Here is a 26,394-nt window from a genome sequence, read left to right on the forward strand (position 1 = left end):
GTTGGGCATCAGGTGCACAGGTGAGGACATTTACAGAGGAGAGGGGACCTGCCCGAGGGCACAGTGAGGAAGTGCGGGGTTTTCTGACTCCTAGTCCAGGGCTGGCTGTACCTCCATGGGCTTTGCACTTGGTCCCCCAGCCCTGAACTTACCCCTTAGCTTCAAAGATCCAGTAGGTCCCTCCCACCATGCCTGACTTCATTGCAAACACATCTTAGATTTGAGCCCCAGGAAGGGCTTTTTGCCCAGTGGAACTTGGTGGTTAAGAGCACAGACTGCTAGGGTTTCTAATCCTAGAAACCCCCAACCTGTCACATTTTCTGCCAGTGCAACCATGGGCAAGTTACTTCACTTCTCTCAGCCTCCATTGCCTCCTCTGTACATTGGTGGCAGTAACAGGCATCAGAGGTAATAACTGACATTTTGGAGCACTTACATGGGCCAGGCGGCTTCCTAAGTGCTTTACATGCATTGAGTCTTGAATCCTTTTAAACAGTCTAAGGAGGTATCATTATCCCCATTTTATAAATGAGAACACTGAGGTGTAATCTTGCCCAAGGTTATAGAACAACTAGTAATTTTAATCCAAAGAATCTGCTCCAGACCTTTTGCCCTTCACCGCTAGGCTGAGCCTCTTAACAAGGACAATAATAATAGTGATCATTTCTACCTCATACGATTGTTCTGATGACTAAATGAGGTGACGCAAGTAAGGCATTTAGAAGAGTTTCTGGCAAATAGAAAGATCCCAGTGCTGGCCACCATTCTTCATGTACCTTGCATGCATTCGGCGGATTCGGCGGCACACACAGGCATGGGGTGAACCGCTCCAGAGGCCTCCACCTTTGTGCACAGGCCTGCTTCCCTCTGCGCCTCTCGTCTTCCGCATTTAGACCCCATGTTTTATTCGGACCCCGGAGCTGGCAGAGGTTTAGCACAAATGAAAGCGTGTGGTAGGGAGGTGCAGCGAGTGTGAGTGGGCCATGGGCACCAGCCTACGTGTGTTCCCAGAGCTGTCTCACTCACTCGGCCCTCGCCACCACTCCATCAGAGAAGGACTGTTGGGGTTCCCCTTCCTTCTCCCTTAGACAGACGAGGAAAGGAAGGCGGGGTCACCTGCCCAAGGTCACACGGCTGGTAAGTGGCAGAGCTGGGATTTGAGCCCTCGGAGCCCATGCTCTTAGCTGTGTGTGTAAGCAGTGGGGAGCCATCGAGGATTTCTGACAGCAGCTCAATGTGAACAGAGCTGTGCTTTCAAAGCCCAATCTGGCTTTGCTTTTGGGATGGACCGAGGGTGGCTGTGGAGCGCAGGAGGCACGGTTAACAATGGTGGCCTTACTGAGTGTTCACTCTGTGCTGGGCCCTGTGCTAGGGGCCTTACCTGTATTTGTTAATTTAATCCATGTGACAGCACTGTGAGGAAGATAGGATCGTCCTCATTTTATAAATGCAAAACCTGACACACAGAGAGGCGAAATGACTTGCTGGAGATCACATGGCCAGTGAGTGTGGAGCCAGGATCTGAGTGGAGACCACCAGCCCTGTGGCTCTTGTCCCATCCCACACTGCCTACCATCCCGCATGGCCCCCTTTACAAAGATTTCACATCCCCAAATCCAGAAGGCCAGTCTGGGGAATGCTATCCTTTCTGTGCTTTCATGTATTTATTCTATTTTTTCATTTAGCCATCATCTTGTTTACATAAAATCTATCTCCCAGGAAGGGAGACTTTCCCAACCATTAGATTTGACAGGTATGTTCTGAATTAGCAGCTCCTACCCAGGGTGGGCAAGAGGTGCTGGGCAAACATGTGATGGGAATACTGCCAGCCCTGGGCAGGAGAACATGGGGTGACCGCCAAGTTTCGGACCAGCCCCGGGACTCTGTGATTCTGAAACATGAGGCGTCTTTGGATTTGTCTTCCATGTTCACCGGCCAGTTTGGAGATGGCTTGATATAGGCATGTACCAAAACCAGGAGTGGGGGCATGGCGGGTCTCGATCAGCAACCAACCTCCTGGAGGTCTTTCTGTTGCCATGCACTGCACAAGGGCTCTCCAGGGAGCCACTCTGGACCCAGACGGACAGTTGGGCTCTCTCCACATGCTAATTATGATTACATAGGTTTGTCAAACACTGGTTTGTCCTATCAGTTTCTTGGATAAGAGGTGCACAATATCATGTTGAAGTGACATACCGTCACCGTCCTCTGATGACAAAGGTTCATCTTTGGGAACCAGCATTACTGAACCTCGCCAATACAGTAGTGAAGGCTCTGCACGTCTGTAAGTGGGCGGCTCATCCTTCCACCAAGTACCCCAGACTATCGCGGCTTGGGCTTCTTATGTCTGATTATATTGTTTTCCTGTCTCTGTCCTTGCTGCTCACCTGCCACCTGTCACTTTTCCTAATGTCAGTTTCCTGGCCATAGAAGTCTCTTTCCTTCCAATTTTGCTGTTTTTAATCTGCTGGGGGCTGGGAAGCCAAGCCACTGAGCTCGTTGGAACTATGTGCAAATGAAAGTGGGCAAAAAGCCTGTCCCTAAGTCCCTCCCAGCCTTCCAGAGTTGGTGCCAGGAAGGACTTAGGGACAGGCTTTGTGCCCACTTTTGGCTACTCATAGCCGGATTGCAGGGGCTGGGGTTGTTGATGGTGCATTTCAGATCGGTAGGGCAGGCCACCACAGAGGTCTGGATGCCAGCCTGGGAGAGGCCTGGTGGGGACATGAGCTCTGAGTATGCAACTTGGCCAAGGTGCTGCTGGCATCATGATGCTGTCCTTGAATGTGAGAAGTTCCTGCCATGACACTCTGGCCTGAGAGCGGCTGCAGTGGGGGCAGGGGGCAACTGCACTTCAGACATCTTGGTTCATCATTATCTCTTCTTCTAGAGTCTGAGTGAGCCCCTTGGGCGCGGACTGTGTTTAGTTTTAAGAAAACATTAATTTTAACTCAAAAAGTTAATTTGGAATAAAAAGTAATACACACATGTGGTTAAATATTCAAGCTATACAGAAAAATAGAAAATGAAAAATAAATCTCCCACGCCCAACCTAAGCCCTCCCATCTGTAATCCCTCTCCCCAAAGTTAACAGTGTCTTCTGTATATTTTCAGTAACATTTTAATTCCTCTATCTGCCTCCAGATTTTATCCTCTTTTTACTAGCACAGATGGAATTATACTGTACACAGTGTTCTTCCACACTTGCCTGTTCACTTAGTAGTTTACCTTGGAGATCGCTCCACAATTTCCACAATCAAATCTACCTCATTGTTTCTCAAAACTGTATAATAAATATTCCACCACAGGCAAGTATCATAATTTATTTATCCCAGCAATAAGGATTGCTGCCTTCCTTCCTTCCCAGGAAATATCTTGGTGTATTTTTCTGTGTGTTTCCATAGGTGAACTCCTAGAAGCTGACTGGTCACAGGGGAGGGTGCATTTTGTATTCTGTGATTCACCTACTGAAACAATCGTGTGTGTGAGGCAGGAGTGACTGGCTCTGAAGTCAGCCTCAGCCTGCATCCAGCTCACCTCTTAAGAGCTGAGTACCTTATCTGCAAACTGGGGATTGTAAAACTTGATGATATCTCCTGGAGTGGCTGTGGTACTTAAATGAGATAATACATACAAAGTGCTTAGAACAATGCTTGGCGCTAAGAGCTGTATAAAGGATAGTTGCTGTTGTCGTAGTTGTTATTGTTCCTGTTATCATCTTTGCATCCTTTACAGCACTCAGGACAGTGTTTAGGACTTAGTGTCAGATAATGCATGAATGAGTGAATGAATGAATAAAGTCACGAGGTAGCCCACTTTGCCCTGGGAATCCTTGGGCCATAAATACTGCCTTCCCCCTGTCTCTGGAGCAGTTCCCATCGTGGCAGGGAGGCCCAGAGCCATCAGTGTGGTAGAGCTGCTTTGCTGCTTTCCTAATTAGAACCCTGACTTTGTCATTTCATTAAGTTGGCTCAACAGTTGCTGGTTCCAGGGGGCTGGTGTCATACATGTGCATGGAAATGTAGACTGAGTCCCAGTGTCTGCTCTAAAATGCCAGACACATGAAATTCAAACACGCTTCCAAAATTGAAACACAGTATTGGAGTGTGATAGTTCCAGAGATTCCAGGGAGGTGGGTGAGGTCAATTCAGAGGAAGGAATGAGGAGGGTTAGCAAAGTAAACAGCTCCCTGGTTAGTGGATTCTGAGATTGTCTTCCTGGCTCTACAAATCCAGATTAGATCTTTAGCCAGGGCAATTAGAAGGAGATCAGTCAGAATTAGTTAAAAGTGGGGATTAGGTAATTTTGGGAAAAGAAATTTAGGGTTATTATTCCTAAGTCAATAACACCACCCAAACTAATGGCTAATAAACCTGTCATTAGGAGCCTGCCAGATCTGCTTTAATGACTGGATACAGCTCATCTGCAATTAGCACATCCATTGTCTGCAGGCAGAGGTAGGCTGTTACATCACCATTCCCACTGCCCTTCCCCTCCGGGTGAAATATTCCCCCTCTGCATCTACCGTCAGCAGCACACCCTCCACTAGTGGCAGGTCTGGACAAAGGGAGACTCCAGAGCAGCCCTGTTCAAACTGCCACACATTTCAAACACCAGCTGGAATGAATAAGCCTGGCGGCGTATGCACTGCGTGTACACATCCACCGACGTGTGCGTAGCAGGATGAATCCCCGCCCCACGTCCTGGGTACTGAGCTGTTTCTCCCCCTCTCCCTAAGGTGGCACTTGTTCACTGTCATCTGCTTTGGGGTTTGTTGAAAATCTTCAGCTCATGTCATTGTCTTTGGCATTGTTCACCTTTTCCTACAACAGGTGTCAAAATATACTTCAGAAAAAGTTAAAAGGATAACTCTTGTACAAATATAAAGTGAACAATATGTAAAATGAAGTTTTTTTTTGTTTTTTTGGAGAAGAAGTCGCGCTCTGTCGCCCAGGCCGGAGTGCAGTGGCGCAATCTCGGCTCACTGCAACCTCCACCTCCCAAGTTCAAGCAATTCTCCTGCCTCAGCCTCCTGAGTAGCTGGGACTACAGGCGTGCACCACCATGCCCAGCTAATTTTTGTATTCTTAGTAGAGATGGGGTTTTGCCATGTTGTACAAGCTGGTCTCAAACTCCTGACCTCAGGTGATCCTCCTGCCTTGGCCTCCCAAAGTTCTGGGATTACAAGTGTGAGCCACTGTGCCCAGCCTAAAATGAAGATTTTATTTCATTTGCAGACTGACCACTCCCATCTCCTTCTGTAAGTTCCTTATGCTTAGCCTCCTTTCACTCGGGTTTAATTCAGGGGCTCCAGGAAGTCTGATGCTGTGGGCAAGAGTGTGGAGGCCACAGCGAGCAGGCGCTGCCATATCCGTGTCTGTAGGAATTGATACCCACCTTCTTTTCCATCAACATGGGGGTGAAATGATGCCACCAACTTATGGAATGTTACCGTGGAAAAAACCCTCAGAGGCCATCTGTTCCCACTGCTTGAGTATTCAGATAACCAAGGCCCAGAAACCAAGGCCCAGAGAGGGGGTGAAGTTTACCTGAGGTCACACAGCAATCCGTGTTGCCTGGAGTGTGCAGGCTTCCTGGACCTTAGGAGTACCCAGCAGACAGAGTTGCCAGTTTGCAAAGAGCTCTGCCTTTCCCAGCCAGTTCCCCCATATTCCCTTATAGTTTGGGCCTTGTATGCTAAGATCTCCCTCTTCTGGGCAGGACCTCTTGCCCCAGGGCTGTCAAGGCTGGCAGACCCTCTCGGGCCATCAAGCCATCACCAGGATCCCGCCCCCACCTCTCATCTTGTTCACAATAATTAATGGCTGCTCGATGGCTTGCTTCCTTCTTTCTCTCACTCACACACACAGTCAGGTAGATGGAGGGGGAGTTTGGTTGGTGCCCTATGGTATTCAAAGTGAAGGGTTTTCACACTGTCAGGGTAATGAATTCTGCAAGGGTTTGAAGCGAAGGACTGGGAGGATTTCTGTGTCATGTGTCTGGGAGTGACAACCCCCAGTGGTTAATTACTGCCACACGATGAGAACCGAGCTGGTAGCAAAATGAGATAAGTTCATTATGAGCTAAATTTGAAGTTAATTGGATTCACATTCCCCCCCATTAGTGTACATAGAGAGAGCCTACCTAGAAATGGGCTCTATGAAAAAGAAAAAGAAAAAGTTGCATCTAAGCAAAAACTGGTAAATCAGGCCTGGTTATTTTGTGGAGTTCGTGATGAAGGGCTTTCTGAGATGTTGATGCGAAGAGAAGCATAGTTCCTTCAGAAGAGCAGACCCAATGTCATACGGTTAATTTCATCTTGGCAAACGTTTTCTGAGCACCTACTGTGTGCCAGGCCAGTGCAAGGGAAACAGGAATGAGAGCAGTTCTTGATCTCTGGGGACTTCCAGTCTAGATGCAGGAGAAGGATGGGTGCCCAATGCTGGGGGATTGTGAAGGCATCTGGTGCCAGAACGCCTCCGTTTGGATAAGGGTCCATTTGTGACTAGCTGTGGGAACTTGGGCAGGTGCCTAATCTCGCTGTGTTTTAGTTTCCACATCTGTAAAATGGGGATAACAATAGGGTTCACCTTACAGAGTTTTTGAGGATGAAATGAATCTATATCTACAAAGCAGAGTGAATAGTGTTTAGAACACTGCTTAGTGTAGAGCCTTGTCTGGCGTACAGTAAATTCTACAAAAATATTAGCTGTTATTATTGTTATTATTATCAGCCGTGCAACCTTGGGTACATCAACTGCTTGGGAGCCTTCATTTCCTCATTTGTAAAATGGGGATTATAACCGCAACCTTATGGGGTTCTTGTATTGAATGAGGTTAAGACATGGAAGTGCCTGGCCAGGGCCTGGCTTGTGGGAAACTCCAAGGAGGCTGGAGCTCTGTGGGTTGACCCGTCACCAAGGGGGCCCAGGTTCAGGGTAAAGGATCATAGACCTCACTTCTCCATGAGAAGAGTAACAAAGAATTTGCAGACATGTTTTAATCCTGTTACAGAGAGTACCATTGTTACACTCCCAATAAATACCCTCTTTTTCCAATTATCAAAGAAAGCCCCATGCTCAGATCGTTGTATTACCTGCCAGAGGTCACACAGCGAGTAAGTGGTGGAGCTAAGATTTGAAGCCAGGCCTGTGTGACTCCAAACTCCACCCCTCCCTGCAAGGCTCAGGGGCCTAGATTTGGCTCTGGAGGCAACGGGGGAGCCTGTGTGAAAGGGAGAGCAGATGTGGGTGGCTTCATGCCCCCTCAAGCCTGCCGCCTGCAGAGCTGCCTGGAGGTCTCCTCCCTGGGGTCAGGTCTGCCCTCTGGATGCCAGGTCTTCCACCAGCGTCAGCCATAGCGTGCCTCTGCCCAGCCTGCCCTCTCCCCAGATGCAGCCTGAGACTTTATATCTTCCCTTCATGTCTTTGCCTGTTGAGCATTTCCCAGCCCCAGCCCTAGGCAATCACGAATCTACCTTTCGTCGGTAGATTTGCCTATCTTGGACATTTGTATGAATATATTCATACAATACATAGTCTTTTGTGACTGGCTTCTTTCACGTAGCATAGTCATTTCAAGTTCATTATGAATGTTACTACTGTAGTATGTATTGGTATTTCACTCTGTTTTATTGCCAAATATTCCATTGTATGGACATACTACATTTTCGTTATGCATTCATCAATTGATGGATATCTGAGCTGTTTCCACTTTTTGGCTATCATGAATAATGCTGCCACGAACATTTGTGTACTAGTTTTTATGTGGACATATGTTCTTATTTCTCTGGGGTGTACACCTAGGAGTGGGAATTGCTGGGTCACGTGGTAACTCGATGTCTAAGAACTGCCAGACTTTTCCAAAGTGGCTGTACCATTTTACATTCCTACCAGCAGTGTTTGAGGGTTCCGATTTTCCCCATCTTTGCCAATGATTGTGACAATATGTCTTTTTGATTGTAACCTTCCCAGTGGGTATGAAGTGGTGTTTTATTGCGGTTTGGATTTGCATTTCCCTGAGAGCTAATGATGTTGAACATCTTTTCATGTGCTTGTTAGCCATTTCATTTATTCTTCTTTAGACAAATGCCTATTCAGATGCTTTGCTCATTTTAAAATTGGATTATTTGTCTTTTTATTATTGAGCTGCAAGAGTTCTTTATATATTCTAGATACAAGTCCTTTATCAGACATATGATTTGCAAATATTTTCTCCCATTCTATGGGTCATTTTTTCCTTTCTTGGTAGTATCCTTTGAAGCACAAAAGCTTTTAATTTTGATGAAGTCCAGTGTATCTATTTTTTTGTTTGTGTCATATCCAATAAACTATTGCTGAATCCAAGGTCATGAAGATTTATGCCCATATTTCCTTCTAAGAATTTTGTACTTTTAACTCCTACATTTAGGTCTTTGATTCATTTTTGAGTTAATTTTTGTAGTGTGTGTGCATCTGGTTTTGAGTCATACTTAGAAAATCTTTCTGCACCTGGATTAGAGAGGAATTCACCAGTATTTTCTTCTAGTACTTGTATAGTTTTATTTTTTTACATTTATTTCTCAGTTCTATTTGTAGTTTATTCTTATATATGGTGGGAAGAGTTGATCTATTTTATCTTTTTTCCCAGATGGCTTTCCAGTTGTCCTAACACCATTTATTAAAAGTCCATATTTGCCCCAGTGATTCGAGATCCTACCTTCATCGTATGCTAGATTTCCATATAATCTATGCATTGGATTATTGGGTCCATAATCCAATATGGATTGGATCTTTTGAGCCTTTGTTTAAATTTTTCATTCTATTCCATTGGTTTTTTCTTCAGGTGCTGGTATCACAATATTAATTATAAAGACTTCATAGAATGTTTTAGCATCTGGGAGGGCCAGTCCCCTCGAGGGGAAACATTTTTAATAATCCTACAATAATAGCATTTAAGTAGAAATCATGAGATCTGAATTGAAGTCCCTGTTCTACCGCTTACTCTGTGACTTTGGGCCAGTCAAACCTCATCCCTGAGCCTCAGTTTCCTCATGTATACAACAGGGGCAGATCCCTGTTCTTCCCCTTCCTCTCAGGATTGCAAAGAGTGAGTTATTTCAAACCAAATGTGTCTCTTCTGGAGGAGTGGCCTTTGTGTTGAGTTTCACTGTTCTGCCTGGACTCCTTGCTGATAGTAAGCAAAGCCAAGTCTTGGTTATTCTCCCTGGTAAGAGAAGGCCACGCATGAGTTAGATAAGATGTACTTACGTGCCATTAATAGGAGGAATTATGTTAGGAACGCAAATTGATTCATTTTAGTTAGTTATTTGCAAACTTATTATAGGCCATCAATAACATTCAGTGCCATTGCAAATGATACAAATAATTTCTTCCTTGGTTAAAAAAAAATGAAAGAAATGTGTGCTTTGAGGTCATAGCATGTTTAGAAGCATTAAATCTGGTTTCCCATCCCAGTCCAGAGGCTTGAATTAGAGCTAAGAAGGGGGAGTAGCATCTCCTTAGCTGCCTTGTGTTGACAGGTTGTAAACCCCAACCCTGGCGACATGCCTGAGACATGTTAGGGAAGGGACTGAGAAGGCGAAACTGCCTGTGCCCTCCAAGGTCACAGACTCCTCAGCTTGGTGCCGGGAGAGTTCTGATGGGCCTCAGAGCAGATCTGAGGCTTGAATTCATAAGAGTGGGTTCCCCAACCAGGCGTGGGGATCAGCCTCTGCCTGGAATTTGATACGTGTTCTTAGAGGTTCCAGGCAGCAAGCTTTTAAGTAGAGAACAGTGATGACATTTATTAAATCTTTGTCAATCAGCAATTGCCACCACATTGCTGCTTAGCAAATGCCCCCCAAACTCAGGTCTTAACACAGTAATCGTTTATTCTTGCTAGTGCACTTGGGGTCGGCTGGGGATTGGCTGCACCAGGCTGGGCTGGGTTCCAGTCACAGTTTGGGTCCATCTCTGCTCCACATGTGCCCCCTCCTCCTTGGACCTGCAGGCTAGCCAGGACATATTCTCAGGATAAGGGAGAAGGGCACCCAGCCACACAAGCACACATCAAGCTTCTGCTTGCCGAGTGCTCCCATCCCATTGGCCAGAGCAAGGCACATGGCTGAACCTAAATTTAAGGGTCAGAGGAGGCCACTGTGCTCTAGCAGGAAGAGCTGCAAAGGGTTCCTTTTGTTTTTTCATAAAACTGAATTTATTTGGTTTTAAAAACCAGTTTAATATATGTCCTTCCTACTTTTTGGTGTTAAATTACTATTTCTTTTTCAAGCTGATGGTGGTGAGGGTGGGGTGAAGAATTACCTTCCACGCTGTGCCATGTGCTTCTCACACATCTTCCCTCTGCCTCCTTACCACAGCCTTATGAAGAAGGCATGCTTCTGTGTGGTTGCAGAGATGGCACAGGGCAGGGGTGGAGAGGGCAGGCTTGCAAGCCAGACTGGCTAGGTTTGAAACCTTGCTTTTTAATCTTCTAGCTGTGTGACTGTGAGCAAGTCACTTAAACGCTCTGTGCCTCAGTTTCCCCCTCAGTAAAATAGGGATCATAGTAGCTCTCTAATAGGGCTATTGTGAGGAATAAGTGAGAATGTGTGTGCCTAACTCACGGTTTACTCTCTGTAAGCGTTGGCTATTATCCTCCCCATTTTATAGATAAGGAAATTGAGGCTCAGAATGACTAAGGGACTCTCTCAAGGTCACACAGCTAATAAGTGGCAAATCAAGGATGTGAGCCTGGGCAGACTTGACATGCTTCGTCACTGTGCTCTGCTGTCTTCCTTTCTCTGGTGAGCTGCAGCCTCCCCGAGACCTCCCCACACAGTGTCATCAGGTTTATGCTGGGAATTTTGTAAGCTATGAGGCTTCAGTGGAATAATGCTGCTCAACAGCCCATACCAGTGTCTGGCACACTGGAGCAATTCAGGAGGTTGAGAGGACACAGAAAGCTGTCAGCTTCTCTCCCTTCCTTGCAAGGAACAACCCAGGCCCTTTGTTTTCATGACTAGTCCAAGGAGAGTAAGCGCAGCTACAGGTGAAGCCTCTGGTTCTGGGGACTGTGCCTGCGTATAACTGGAGCCGTGGACAAGGCAAAGGAGCCCCTCTGTGATGGGAACTCGGAGGCAGAGTGATGTGTAGAGTGCATGCGGCCATGTGCCAGCTCCTCTGAGCACATACTGCCATCCTGGTGGGCTGGGAGAGGGGGACCTGAGAATGGAATGAGTCCCCAGCATGGTGGTTGCTCAAGTCCTGCACAAGGCTGGAGTCGACACAGTCCATTACCTGGCTATTTCACCAAAATTTTCCATTGGTTCTAGGAGATGAGTCAATTTTCTTATGATTTCCCAAGCCTAAGATTTATCCAGCTGATTATAATCTTGGGTTTCCCCCTGCCCCCCAGTGCTTATTCCTCTTATGTCTCTGTCTTATCGTATTGTACTGGCTAAAACTTTCAGAACAATTTTCAGTGATAACATTGATAATAGGTTTCCTTGACATGTTCTTGACATTAACAGGAATTCTCTAAGTATCTCACCAATTAAGTATTTTTAAGGTATTAACTTTAGATTTAGTATCAATATAAGGACAAGGAAGTATACTTCAATTCTTATTTACTAAGAGGTATCATAAGGAATTAATATTGAATTTTAGCCAATGCCTTTTCTACATCTTTTATATAATCATATGATTTTCTTCCTTTAATACATTAACATGATGTCCTGAACAGTGCTTTAATATTGAACCATCCTTGCATACATAGAATGAAACTTTTTTGGTCATGGTATATTATTCTTTCTGTAATATTGCCCAATCAGTATGATAGTAGACTTTTTACATGTATATTAACAAATTGTGAGACTAGTCTTTAATTTTTTGTGTGCTGCCTTTGTTAAATTTTTAGATCAGGATTATGCTAGCTTGGAAAAATGAATTGGGAAGATTTCCTTAGTTTTATATATCCTGGGAACAGTTTAATAACTGAGATATGTGTCTCTTGAAGGTTTAAAGAACTTGCCAAAAAGAATAACAAATAAAAACTTTCCCAAGAAGCTAAATGGATGAGGCACTTATTTTTTTAAAACTTTTTCTATTTCTTCTAAGATTATTGGGATGTTGGTATTCTCTGACTCTTCTTGAATTACTTTTGGCAATTCATATTTTCCTAGAAAATTGTACCTTTTATTGAGATTTCTACATTCATTCATGTGGAGTGTGTTTCTTTATGTTTTTAAATGTCATCTCTGGTTATAATGTCTCCTCATTCTTTATCTTGATTATCTGTGCTTTTTTTTGAATCTTGATAGATTTGTCTATTTTATTGTTCTTTTCAAATAACAATTATTGGCTGATGTATTGTTGTCTGCTTTTCTGTTTCCTAATTCATTCTTTTCTTTTCTTTTTGTGAATGGAGTCTCACTCTGTCTCCCAGGCTGAAGTGCAGTGGTGCCACCTCAGCTCACTGCAACCTACACCACTTAGGTTCAAGCGATTCTCCTGCCTCAGCCTCCCGAGTAGCTGGGATTACAGGCATATGCCACGACGCCTGGCTAATTTATATATATATATATATATATTTTTTTTTAGTGAAGACAGAGTTTCACCATGTTAGCCAGGCTGGTCTTGAACTCCTGACCTCAGCCTTTCAAAGTGCTGAGATTACAGGCGTGAACCACGGCCTGCCCCTAATTCATTCTTTTCTGTTTTTATTTTGTTGATTCTTTCCTCCTTCTTTCCCTGGGTTCATTTTATAGATTTTTATCTGGCTTCTTGAGTGCTTTGGTGAGGCACTGATCTTCTGAACATTTGCTTTAGGGTTCAAGGTTTTAAAGCATGTGTAACAGCAGCAGAAACTGTTGGGGTTCAGAAATGACCCTGAGAGCAACCCACCGTTGAAGAAAGGATCCACTCCCAGGGGGCAGGGGGGTGGACTGTCAGTCCCAGCCTTGCCTCAGGTCAGCCGAGTATCTTTGGACAAGTTCCCTCCCCTCTCATGATCCTCTTATCCATCCCAGGCAGCCAAGTAGGATGTGAGCACTTGTACCAGGCAGCCTCCTACTGAGCTAATGCCCCCCATCTTTCAGGAGGCAGATTTGGCAGCACCCCCTTATGTGGTCCTGGCCTCTACCCCAACATGCACACCCATCAAAACTGTGCAATTGAATTTTCCTCTGCATGATGGAGCCAATCAGTGATGGTGACAGTGTCCCAGCTGAGAGACACATGGACACTCTGGACTCATGGTCAGAAGCACAGCAGCCTGAAAGAGCTGGACACTCGCCCATGGGAGTGTGCACGCCTTGAGGGCTGAGACCTTAACCTCCATGTCCCAGCGCCAGAACAGTGTTTGGCACTGGGAGGTGCTTCCTGCATCTTCACTGAATGAAGAAACAGCTCTAGGCCAAAGGAGGAAAAATTCAGTACTAGGCCAGATATGGGACTATAAGGTTTGAGGCAGATATGCCCCCTGTTCACTGTGGGGGGCTGTTGAGGAGAGGAGGAGGGAGGCATTTGAGCTGGTCTTTGAAGGCAGGTGGTGGCAGGCTGTGTGCAGTTGGAGGAAGGGGGACTTTGTACAAAGGACATAGCAGAAGCAACAGTGTGGAGATGGAGAGGTCCCAGGCATTCTTAGGGAGTAGAGAGTAGGGAGAGCTGGCTGGAGTCGGGGCGTGCTGTCACCTGCGTTGCATAGCCTCCCCAAGCAGGGGGTTCTGATTTCCCAGGAACAGGCCACATCCCTGACTCTGTTCTTGCTGAGTGGAGTGAGGGTGGCTGGAGATGTGTGTGCATGCGTGTGTGTGTGTGTGTGTGTATGTGTGTTTGTGAGAGCGTGTGAGCGACAGGGGGGAGCTGGGGGCACATTGCCATTCAGCGTCCAAACGTGACAAATGTGCAGAAGCGTCCAGGGAGCTGTGGACATGAGCGGCTGGCCGCGGAGATGCTCACCCTGTGATTTGTTGCTTTGATTCCTCAGGCCGTGACTTGGCGAGCACGACCCTCCCCGGGTACCCTCCACACGTCCCCCCCGCTGGACAGGGCAGCTACTCAGCGCCGACGCTGACAGGGATGGTGCCTGGTGAGTCTGCACTGTTGGCGTCTCCACAGCAGGCAGCGGACGGGGTTTCGGTGGGGGGACATCCCCCCGCAAACAGCCTGGGTGACCTCTACGCTTCTGAGAAGCGGACCTGAATAAATCAGGCAGAGGTCTGCGCTCTCTGCAGCTGGGCCTGCAGTGGGCCCTGGACCAGCCAGCAGCAGCACCAGGGAGGACACCGGGGGCGAGGGGAGGGTCTTTGACTGTCACTCAAACAGGCCTTGTTGGCCACGTACAGAGTCTGAACACAGAGGGTGCAGGGGCTGGCTGCAGGTCACCCAGCCGGTGTGGAGCGAGCCTTCTCCCCAACCTTCCCTCCCTCGCGGCCCCCGCCCTCTCTCCCACACAATCATGTGACGTGAACAAGCAGAAGGCTCTGAGGTGCTCGCGGTGGCCTTACTCCTTGGGGTTGAGGATAATGTCTTCAGGACAGACGGGATGTTGGATGGTGGGTTTGTCATTTGATTCTAAACTGAACACCCTGTGGCCATTGGAACCTGATCCCCCCAGGCCGGTGATTGTCAGTTTTAAGACATCTGGAGAGGAGGCTGCCATGTCTCCTTACGTTGTGGGGTGGTGTGGGGACAAGCGGTACTGGCTGTCTGGGTGTTAAGGGCATTAGCATAGCAGAAATACCCGAGTATTCTTTCTTGAAAGATGTTTTTAAAAATCAGGAGGAAAATCGGGCCTCCACTGGATGTTGTTACACGTCTTTTATGAGTTAGCATTGTCTCCTTTTAAAAATTATTTCTAAAAGTTTTTATTTATTTAATTTAATTTTTAATAGACGAATAGTTCAGTGTATCTATAGGGTACAGTGTGGTGCTTTGACAGTGTACACATTGTGGAATGATCAAATCAGGCTAATTAACATACCCTTCACCTCAAATATTCCTCATTTCTTTGTAGTGAGAACCATTAAAAACCTCTCTTTCAGCTGTTGGAAATATGCAATGCATTATTACTGACTATAGTCACCATGCTGTCTCTTAGGGAGAGTCATTTACAGGGGGCAACACAGCTTGTTTCAGTGCCTGGGGCTCTAAGGGCCTTATCTCCTCCTAACACACACTCTTGCCTGTCTCTGGGCACCTAAAAAAGCCAGAATAGGCCGGGCACAGTGGCTCATGCCTGTAATCCCAGCACCATGGGAGGCGGAGGCAGACAGATCACTTGAGGCCAGGAGTTCGAGACCAGCCTGGCCAACATGGCGAAGCCCTATCTCTACTAAACAAACAAACAAACAAACAAAATACAAAACTTAGCCAGGTGTGGTGGCATGCACCTGTAATCCCAGCTATTCGGGAGGCTAAGGCATGAGAATTGCTTGAACCCAGAAAGCAGAGGTTACAGTGAGCCAAGATCGTGCCACTGCACTCCAGCCTGGGCGACAGAGCGATACCCTGTCTCAAAAAAATAATAATAAAAATAATAATGTAATAAATAAATAAATAAGGGAGCCACCCCTTAGAGGGCCCCAGTTCAGCCCTGCTGAAGCCATGCCCACTCTCCCATGCACTGGGGAGAGCCTGCAGGGCCAAACGGACATGACCACACCCCTCTTCCTAGCTCATGCTGGAGTCCCACCCAAATAGGCCCAAGTCTCTTCCCCCGGGCCATCCTCCTAAAGCCAGCCCATGTCACTGGTGTGTGCATCCCTGGGCCCGAGGCCTGGCTCTCTGTCGAGAGTGTGGACCGAGCTTGGATGTGCGAGCTGGGTGTCCACACATGCGTGTGCAAGGCCCCACGTGGTGATGAGGATCCCAGGGTGGGGAGCTCAGCAGGACGGATCTTAGCTAGGTTGGCTCCCCCTACGGCCACATCCTGGCACAGAACGCCAAGAAGGCCCAGAATTCTACATTCGATCCTGGCCTTCCAGGTTGTTTCGAAGATGTATTTAACAAGGTAGGAGGATGGAGCGTATTTCATTTAACGGTTTGCTAGCTTGATTGATGACTTTTAGATATGAGACACATGGGAAACGGCCTCCGTGTGTACTCTTGTCCTGGGCCTTGCCAATGCCAGGGAGGCCTGCCAGGTTCCTGCCTGCAAAACTTTGGTCTGCTGCAAGGATGGACCTGTGGCAGATCACAGAGGTGGTGGGACACACACCACCCTTCCCCTTGCCCCGCCCCACTGGCTCCTCATTTTCCAACCTTTAGCACGTCCAGGCGGCCTTGGGAGATGGATCCCAAGCCGTGTCCATGGATGGCCCGTCGCATTTATGTAGTGCCTTATAGAACACGGACTTCCCCTGAGTGCTATGACGCAACAGTCCTGCAAGGGGGGCAGGGTTAGGAGAGTAATCCCTGTTTTCCAAAAGGGCCAGAGAAGCCCCGGAGAAGCCAGGGAATTTCCGGGGGGCTGTGCAGCTTGCAGGAGGAGGACTTGAACCCCAGTCTTTGGCCCCTTCTACCTCCCTCCCAGCACTCCCCACACCTGGGGAGGCACTTCCTCCTGTGCCCTAGGCTGCCTGGGTGTGCTCTCTGCATCAGTCAACTCCAGCTTATCTGTGATGACAGAGGGACAGGGACAGCCCCGGAACCTGTTCTGAGAGCATGTCAGTGGTGAAGCGGAGGCCACCCAGCCGGTCCTCTCAGCCCCCCACTGGAAACCCCAAAGAGGCTGAGTTCAGAGAAGCAGCTGAACTTTGCCAAGTTTATCCAAACAGAGCCTGCCCTCTGGCCACCAGGATTCCTCCAGCCCTAATTACCAGGCTCAAGACACAAATGGCTGCAGGCCTGGCAGAGCCTCCAGTGGGAATGGATGGCGACTCCTTGCCCATTAACAGGGCAGCAGGAATCACAGGCCCGAGCAGGGGCACAGCTTCACCAAGCCTGGCAACAGCTGGACAGGGGCGGCCCCAGGGCCCCATGGGACTCTGTCCTTGGGCACAGAGGAGGGTGCACGAATGTGGAGGGAGGAAACAAGCACTTCGGCAGAGGAACCTGCTGCCTGGGAGCCTATGACTTCTTCCTTCTCTCTCTCCCTCCATTCTTTCCTTCTGCATCTGTCTCCTCTTCCTCCGTCTTTTCCTCTTTCTCCTCTTGCCCCAGCCTCCTTGCTGTCTCTTCTCATGCATCTCCCAGCATTTATTCAGTGCCATGCCTGGCGTCAGGGCTGGGATTCCAAGCTCAGCCGCACAGCCCTTAGTTCCTGTTTCTCAATGGCCAAACAGGGTCAGGTCTTTGGGACTCTTGTTTCCAACCAAATTTCCAAATCTGTTTCTTGGGTGGCCTGTGGACATTGTTTTTGCAGACACTACCCCCGGCACTGTCCCACAGAACAGAGAGGGCCCACCTTTTGGCAGAGCAGGGGCCCTAGGCTGTCAGGCCTCACCGTGGTTGGCCTCAACTTGCCTTTCTGGCCTCGTCTCCCAGCCTCCCCGACCCTGACTGCTGTCTGGTGCCCAGCACACCTTGGACTCTCACCCATCAGTTCCTTCATCATTCTTGGAGAGCTTCCCACCTTGACCTGTTAGAATCCAGCATCACCCTTCAGGGCTGAACACAAACCTCACCTGCTCAGAAAAGCCTTCCCAGATGACCCCCTCTGGGGGAAGATGCTTGTGCCTGGCTCTGCCACATCATATGACCCAACGTGTTCAAGGCACAGCCCCCTACGCCATGTCCACCACTCTCACTGGGACCTTATTAGTCTCTGCACCCTTCATGGCCCCTAACACATATCAAATTATCTTTGTGAATGTTGGTTAGGGAGAGAGGAGAGGGAAATTATATGGACCTGTGAGTTAGTTTCCTGTGGCTACTGTAACAAATCTCCCCAAACCTGGTGGCTTAAAACCACAGAACTGTGTTCTCTTATAGTTCTGGAGCACAGGAGTCTGAAGTCAGTATCACTGGGCCAAAATCAAGGTGTCGCCAGGGCTATGCTCCCTCTGGAGGCCCTGGGGAAAGATCTGTTTCCTTCCTCCTCCAGGTTTTGTGGTTCCCGGCATTCCCTGGCTGCAACTGCATCGCTCCAAGGCAGGAGCTTTCAGTGTTTCCCTGCTCCATCTTCAGGTTGCCTTCTACTCTGTATGTCGAATCTGCCTCTTCTCTGTTATAGGGATACATATGCATTTCGGTCACACCTGGAGGATCCAGGATGATCTCCCCATTGCAAGATTCTTAATCAATCACATCTGCAAAGACCCCCTTTTTCCTTTCACCGGGAGTCACATTCACAGGTTACATATAAACAGCCTTCCTATATCAGGCTCCAGGGAGTAGGGCATGGATTTGCCCCAACGCACTTGAGAACTTCACCTTAGTGTTTGTTCAGATGCCTATTCGTGACCTCTCGGGCTTCTGAATCCTGAAGGCATCCACTGAATTGTGACGGTGCTGAAGATGATGATGCCATTGCATTGACCCCGAGGGCCTGTTGGCATGTTTGGAGAAACAAGTGAAGCAAGGCTCTGGGACACCTGTGTCTCTTGCTTTTGTCTCTCTGAGGTTGCTATGCTGCAATGATCTGTTTCACTGTGAGATCTGTTTCACTCCCTCCTGGCCTCTGGTGGGCTGGTGGTGCAATCTAGAGGGAAACCCAAAATCTTCGGGGTGTTTTTTCCCCACTGTCGGCTTTAGAAAACATTTAGCTGCCACTATTTTCACTTCTTTTTTCTTTTCATTTTTTAAATGAAGGCATGGTCTCACTCTGGCCGTCGCCCAAGCTGGAGTGCAGTGGTGCGATCTTGGCTCACTGCAGCCTTGACTTCTTGGGCTCAGGTGATCCTCTCACCTCAGCCTCCCGAGTAGCTGGGACTACGGGCACCTGCCACCATGCCACCTAATTTTTGTATTTTTTGTAGAGACGGGTTTTGCCATACTGTCCAGGCTGGTCTCCAACTCCTGAGCTCAAACGATCCTCCTGCCTCAGCTTCCCAAAGTGTTGGGATTACAGGCATGAGCCACTGTGCCCGGCCACCACTTCATTTCCAAGTGAAGGCTTTTATTGTAAATGTGCTTGGAGGATACACAGAGGAAGGCACGCTTGCCTTGGGCTATGCTTCCACAGCCACACTGCAGAGCCTGAAAAAGTGGATGTCATGTTTTTCATTACTAAATGTCTGCTTGTTAGCTTGGACTCATGTTCAGCTTGATTTCTGATTCCATCATCAGAGTTGTCTGCTCCTTCCGGCTCCAGGGCATCCCCATGTCTGCAAAACATAGCTTCTGCTCTTCTCTAGGGTTTGCAGATTCAGTAAACTCTGCATCGCCATTTGCAGAGCAGTTATGTTGAAGAAAGCGAATATAGCATCTTATATCAGCTTAGAAAGGAAACAGTTTTCAAATTTTATTTCCATCAAGTCCCAGAAAATGCCGAAAATTTTGCACCAAAGATTTCATAGTGTCTTGATTGGTGTAACCAGTTGATTCCTGCCTGAAGATATTTTGCAACCTAACATGGTTGCAAATATCATAACATGGTTGCAGATATCGACATGGCATTTGAAATTCTGACAAATTCTGGGCTAGAGGAAAAAGGAAGGGGAGTTCATTGCCCTTTGGCTTTAGTAAGTCTGAGAAAAAAAGATTGCTATCTTTGAGGAACCGGTGGGTGCCGCATCCCGCATGGCCCACCAGAACAATGGGCACAAAGGCACTAGGTGGGGTCCCTGTGGTCCTGGGCGCTGTACTTGCCATGGATTGATGGACATCATTTCTAGATGCCTTTCAATTGAGGCACTCACTAAACTGATGGCTTTTATTTTCTTAAAGAAGTAGGAGGTGAGGGTGCAGTGTGGAGTGGGGGCCTGAGGCCAGAGGAGAGGTGGGCCCAGCCGTGTGGGCCGGGAAGGCACAGGGTCCACTGAACGCCACAGGGGGAGTGAGAGGGGCCTGCTCCTTCCCACCTCAGCACCTGCAACTTCCTCTGCTTAAAGGGCTCAGCCCCTCTCTGCTCTTTGCCCAGCTTGCCTGGTCCCCTCTCACCTATCTGGGTTTCCCCTCCATAGAGAGGCCTTCCCCAGTGACCAAATACATTTGAGTTTCCTGTTGCTGCTGTGACAAATTACCACAAATGAGTGACTTAAAACAACAGACACTTTTCACCCTCTGATTCTGGAAGTAGGTCTCACTGGGCTGAAGTCAAGGTGTCTGCAGGGCTTGTTTCTTCTGGAGGTGCTAGGAGGGAATGATTTGCTTTCTTGTCCTAGCTTGTTGCTGCTGTCGGCATTCCTTGGCTTTTGGCCCCTTCCTTCCTTGTCGAAACTGGCGATGTTGGGCTGAGTCTTTATCCGGCTGCCCCTCCTTCCTCCCCCATTCACTTAGAGAGCTCTGTGTTTCCCTTGGACCCACCTGGATATCTAGGATAATCTGCCCATGTTCAGGACAGCTAATTTCATTTTATCTGCAACCTAATTCCCCTCTGCCATGTAACCTGACATAGTCATGGGTTCTATGGCTTATGATATGGACATTTTTGGTGGGGGGGGGCCACAATTCTGCCTGCCACACACCCTCCGAACCAGGACCCCCCATCATTCCTCTCCCAGAGCTTCCTGCTCTTTTCATGTGCAGCACTAAGCCCAGCTGAAGTCATTTAGTGTGTGGTTTACTCGTTCCTCTCTGGCTTCTCTTCAGGTCTGTATGGTATGTAAGAGCTATACAATAATCAAGGCTATGTCTGTTTTGTTCACAGTTGTGTCCTTAGTTCCCGGCACAGTGCCTAGCACCTAGTCGCACTCAGGACACAGTAGCTGAAATTAAAATGGAGAACTTTAGGCCGAGCTGCCAAGGAGAGCTTCGCCAGGTTTGCTGTGGCCCTGAGTCTGGGGCTGGGGTGATGCAACCAAGGAGGCTGGGGCTGACCCGGGGCTGGGAGTGGTAGCGCTGTTAGAGTGGCCGCCACATGGGGAAGCAGTGGGAGGCTGGGTGGTTAAGAGCATGGACCTGAGCCAGACTCCCTGGTTCTGAGTCACAGTCCTGCTTCTCACTAGCTGTGTGACTTGGGGCAAGTTACATAACTCCTCAGGGCCCTGGTTTCCTCCTCGTGTATAAAATGGGGATACTGATAATAAATGTGAGCATTAAGTGATGTAATATACATAAAAGCTCTTAGAATTCTGACTGGCACATATGGAGTGGCACATAAGTGTTCATTATTATTGCTATTATTATTTACACAGGGGCCTGGGCTGGATAGGGCGGTGAACGGAGAAGCCTAGCAGGCATGCTAACGCTTAAATCAAGAGCTCTCCAGCAGAGCTCATACCTCCTGGAGCCTGTGGATCAATGGGAAAGCCAACTAGAGAAGAATCCAGTCAGAAATGAGAGCACTGCCAAGTAGGAGTCAGGCAGTCTCCGAATGCAGTGGGTCTGGAGAAAACAGAGAGGCAGCTGTGGTTGGTGCAACTGAGAAAGGCCTTCTGGCAAAGGCGGCCCTGGAGCTGGGCTGGGAACCGTGTGTGCTTGGCTATCTGGAGAGGAGGATGGGGGCTTTGCGGTAGGGCAGAAGGCTAAGCCTAGTGGCTGGTGTGGATTCCCAGAGGTGGGAGTCCAGCCCAGGCCAGGCAAGTAGGATTGGCAGGGAGGGGAGCCTGTTGAGTGGAGGCTGATGGCCAGCAAGGTTAGGATCTGAGCTTGACAACTTTTGGAGGGCAAGCAGACATGCAGATGAGGCCTTCTGCAGACAGGTGCATGAACCCCAGGAGCATGGGGCGAGGGCCAGTCCAGACAGAAATATGCAGATGCCCCAAGAGAAGCGAAGGGTGCTTTGGCAAGAATGTGGCTTCACCATTATTAGCAGTGTGACCACAGAGGAGCTCTGTGACTTCTCGGAGCCTGCCTTGCTGCTGTTTGAAACGATGGTTGTGTAGTTACGGAGACACTGCCTGTGTGAGATAGGAAGGGTATTGAGGTTCTGGAGCAGGGAGGAGAAGGTTTCTTTTGTGGTCTGGCAAGCCCACCCCTGATTCTGCGTCTTGCCTGCCCTACAGACCTGCTCTGTGCAAAGCATGCAGGCTTAGGGGTGGGGGCCGCAGTACCAGGCAGCATCCTGGCCTAGCTCAGCCAGGACACTCTGTGCCATCTGACGTGTCATTTCCACTCTCTGGGTCTGGTTAAGCATGTGAAACAGGGGGAAAATATATACTGCCCAGTTCCACAGACATGGCCGGGACTAGTGAACAGGATTCAGAAGGCCACCTTTTCCAGCCTTGTATCAAGAACCTTTCCTATGATTAGTACTGAATACATTGGAATGGGCAGACTTGGGAGGGTCCAGTGGACACTGGTGAGAACTTGGTGGTGGGGATTTGAGCATCAGATGGAGAGAGGACCAGTGCTCTCCAGGCACCTCCGTGACCTAAGCATCAGGCTCAGGGAGCGTTTGCTCAGGGAAAGAACAGCCTTTGTTCTTAACACTAACTTCCCTTGACCCCTGACTTTCTTTCTAAGCTCCTTGCTGGGACTCCTGGTAGCTCTCTGGCCTGGGCACGCTGCCCCTTTGCCAACCTGGCCCTGGCCTCTGGGGTGCACACCTGTTGCTCGTTCCTGACTCTTTGCTGCCCTCTGGTGGCCTCCAGTCACTCTGCCACAGCAGGAACATAGACTTGACCCTGGGGAATCCTAGACACAGCTACGATGAAATGCAGGTGGCCATTCACTTGTTCATTGATTCATTCTCCATACATTTCCTAAGAGACCCTTGGTGCCAATTGTGGGCTAGGGGTGGAGTTGCCGACACAGCCCCTGCCCTCAGGGAGCTCACAGTCTAGTTGGAGAGATGGATATAAAAAAATCCTGATGTGGTAATGTTAAGAGCTAAGACCTAGGAATCTATAAAGTGTTGGGGAAATGCAGGTGAGAGGGACCACTGAGTCTGCTGAGGCAATGGGGTGGAGTGGGAGAAATCAGGGAAGACTTCTCAAAGGAGGTCATTTGAGCTGGACCTTGAAGAGTGAGTTTGCCAGTCTGTGAAGCTGGAGGGATATTGTTGGGTAAGGGACCAGTGCGTGAGAAGCCCCAGGGGAACCAGAGAACATGGGCATCAGGGAGGGAGCTGGGAGTGACCAAAGCCTTGTGGGGCTGGTGGGAGATGAGCTGGAAGGGAAGGCTGGATCTAGGGAAGAAGGGTCCCAGTCACACCCACACCTCAGCCCTGGAAACCTCTGGGCATGAGGCTGAGCTTCCAGTAGCCTTGCAGAGGGCAGGCTCTGCCCAGGCAGATGTGGAGAGCCAGGGTTGCCTGTTGCCTGTGCCCTCATAGGGTGGGGGGACGAGGGGTCTAGAATGATGTGATCGGGACAGTCTATGTGACTAAAGCTCCAGGAACCCTGCACGGAAGTGATGCTGGGAGTGAGGAGAAACTGATACCCACATGTAGGGTTTCTCAGCTCTTGCCTGCATTTGGGAAGAAAAGAATTACAAAAGCCTCAGAGATGGAAAGGACTCTGGGGACATGAAGGTCCTACTTGAATTTAGGAGACCTAGGTTCTGATTCTAGCTGCCAGATACTCACAGCATGACCTTGAGACATGACCTTGGGACTCCCTGCTCTCTCTTAAAGCAGGAGGCAGGGCCTGGGGAGGCTGGGCTGAATGCACCCCAGGGGGCTTTCTGCTCCTGCCATTCAAGGTTTCTAAGTCAGTGATGTTTATCCCTGCTGATATCAGCTCCTGACCGAACTGGAGGGCTCCCTAAGCCCTGCCACCTCTGTTCTAAGCAAGCAGCAAGTGCTTCCAAGTTCCCTTCAGATCTGGGGCTGTGAATAATAAGACAGTGGCCCTGGGCTGTCGTGTATAATTTGGTAATCACTTCCAAGGGCTGGACTGAAGGAGAAGAGCCTGAGGACTTGTTAACCTTACACACTGCTCCCATGTCTTGATCGGGAAGGCCCAGAAACTGCTGGGGCAGGCCAGGGCTGGCTTTCGGGGCTTGTGCACCTGGGAGGAGGGCTCCCAGACTGGAATCTGCAATCTTAGGGTGAGAGAGAGGTAGTAAAGATCACCATCATTTGTTCCATCTTTGAAAGCAAAGTGTCCCTTTTGGGAGCATGGAGATGGGGAGAGAGAATATCCTAGGCTCACAGGTGCTGGGAAACATTCTTATTTCTCACAACCCCATTGCAAGGACAGCTGAGAAGCAGAGTCTCAGCTGGGAGAGTGCCCTGTCCAAAGCCAGTGCTCACTGGCCCGCCTGGGAAGTGTGCAGTGCTGGGGGAGCTCAGAGCCAGGGGCTGAGGACAGCTTTGGTGCTGCTCTGGGCTGAATCTACTTGTTAGATTTCCCCAGTTTCCAGCTCCTGATGGTGGTTGGCAGGCCCCAGATCCAACTGCACCAACCTGGTCATGAGTATGTGAGAACATGTGTTTGGGATCCTGACTTACAATTTCTTCCTGATGTCCTTCTACTAATGGTGTTTCTTAAAAACAAACAACAGACAAAACGACTGGGCTGTGATGGCTTTTTAGGAGATGAAGGGGAATGCTATCAGAATTTGCTTTAGAAGAAACTGAAGCATTTGTGGAAGGGCTAAGCGTTGGGTGGCTGATGCAGGGTCAAGGTGGGCCTGGAGGGCTTAAAGGTTCTCCCAGCCCTGAGAGGTTAGGGGTCCCCCATTAGTGCAGAGAGGAGCCTGGAGGTACACAGCCCAAAGTGAGGGTGTCCTGAGGACAGTGGCCTTGCTGAACCTTAGGCCTTCTTATCCTAATTCCTGATGACCAAGTCAGATTCTGACCAGAAACAGAGTGGACATGAATCCAGGAGATAAACGCCAAGGACTGGATGAGGACTGCAGCCCGGGTATGCACAGGGCCCACGGAGTGGCAGCAGAAGCCATGCTCAGCCCCTGCCACACAGCAGGTGGCAGAGCAGCCTGACGCCAGGCCTGGGGTTTAAGCCACGCTGCTACAGCCACCTCCCAGTAGCACTGCTTGCCAAAAGGCCTGTCAAGAGGGCAGGTGGCAATTCCCTCTGTTTTGTGGTTGAGTCTTGGTTGGGGGCAAACAGGGAGAAAGTACTCTGGGCCTGGCTTACCTGGAGGTAGGCTGGGAAGGACAGGCTGAAGTCCTAGGAGGAGCCTGGGCCAGGCAGCCCCTGCCCTGAGGGCACCCTATGCAGGAGTGTCAGGGCTCAGACCAGCCCCTTCAGCTACTGGGCAGCAGCAATCTGCCCCTTTGAGGCTTGGGGCCCAATGCACTCCTTCCCTTTTCTTTTACTTTTTATCACATTATTTACGAGTGCGTCTCCACCTCCACCAGACTTGAGCTCCTGGAAGACGAGGTTGGTGTCCCAGCCAAGACTTCCCACAGGATCCTAAATGAAAGTGCAGGGCCCTGGAGAGGCCCTGGGCTAAAGTCCCAGGAGCTTTTTAGGAATCTACAACAATCTGAGGCCCAAACAAAGCTCCTTTTACCTCTAAAATTAAAATAGGAAACTAGAAAACTGGCATTAATAAATGTCATAGTAAATGTTTACAAATTGTAACATTATTGTTAACTTCATTAACTATTAAATTTAGGGCTTACAAAAATTTCATTACATTTAAAAACCATTTTTAGATTAGATTTTGTTCCTTTAAAAGAATTTCTAAGTTTGTGCCTCAATTGCTGAGTATTCATAGCTAATCATCAATTAGATTACTTGTGGCCAAATAATTTCAAAAGTAAAATTATAAAAATAAGCTTTTTGTGTTTTTAGAGTGAAAAGTATCATTATTATAGGGCATTTAATGCATGATGTGCTGTGGGGTAGAATGGAAAGGGGCCTCCGTGTCCTAGAAGAAGGGGCTTGGGAGAGAGCCTGTTGAAATGTATTGAACATAATAAATAATTGTGGGGCCTTGAGCTGATCAGGTTGCAGTGGCCATCCATTCATCCATCCATCCATCCATCCATCCATCCATCCATCCATTTATCCATCCATCCATCCATCCATCCATCCATCCATCCATTTATCCATCCATCCATCCATCCATCCATTTATCCATCCATCCATCCATCCATCCATCCATTTATCCATCCATCCATCCATCCATTTATCCATCCATCCGTCCATCCATCCATTTATCCATCCATCCATCCATCCATTTATCCATCCATCCATCCATTTATCCATCCATCCATCCATCCATCCATTTATCCATCCATCCATCCATCCATTTATCCATCCATCCATCCATCCATTTATCCATCCATCCATCCATCCATCCATCCATTTATCCATCCATCCATCCATTTATCCATCCATCCATCCATTTATCCATCCATCCATCCATCCATCCATTTATCCATCCATCCATCTATTTATCCACCCATCCATCCACTATCGCTTCCTTCCTTTCCTTCTCCCTTCCAACATTTATTGAG

General features: G+C 48.5%; 1 protein-coding gene across 8 annotated transcripts in view; it reads left to right on the forward strand.

Moving 5' to 3' along the window:
• Positions 1-26,394, forward strand: part of PAX5 (paired box 5) — a 203,090-nt gene that overhangs the window by 140,243 nt on the left and 36,453 nt on the right. For 4 of the 8 annotated variants that reach the window (XM_001169207.8, XM_009456631.5, XM_063787845.1 and 1 more), the window contains exon 8: positions 13,963-14,064. The exons of the other annotated variants lie outside the window; for them this stretch is intronic. In XM_001169207.8, coding sequence (XP_001169207.1) covers positions 13,963-14,064 — 102 coding nt within the window. The remainder of the gene's footprint in view (positions 1-13,962; positions 14,065-26,394) is intronic. 8 annotated transcript variants of the gene reach the window in all.

This window comes from Pan troglodytes, chromosome 11, assembly GCF_028858775.2.
Source record: "Pan troglodytes isolate AG18354 chromosome 11, NHGRI_mPanTro3-v2.0_pri, whole genome shotgun sequence".
NCBI lineage: Eukaryota > Metazoa > Chordata > Mammalia > Primates > Hominidae > Pan > Pan troglodytes.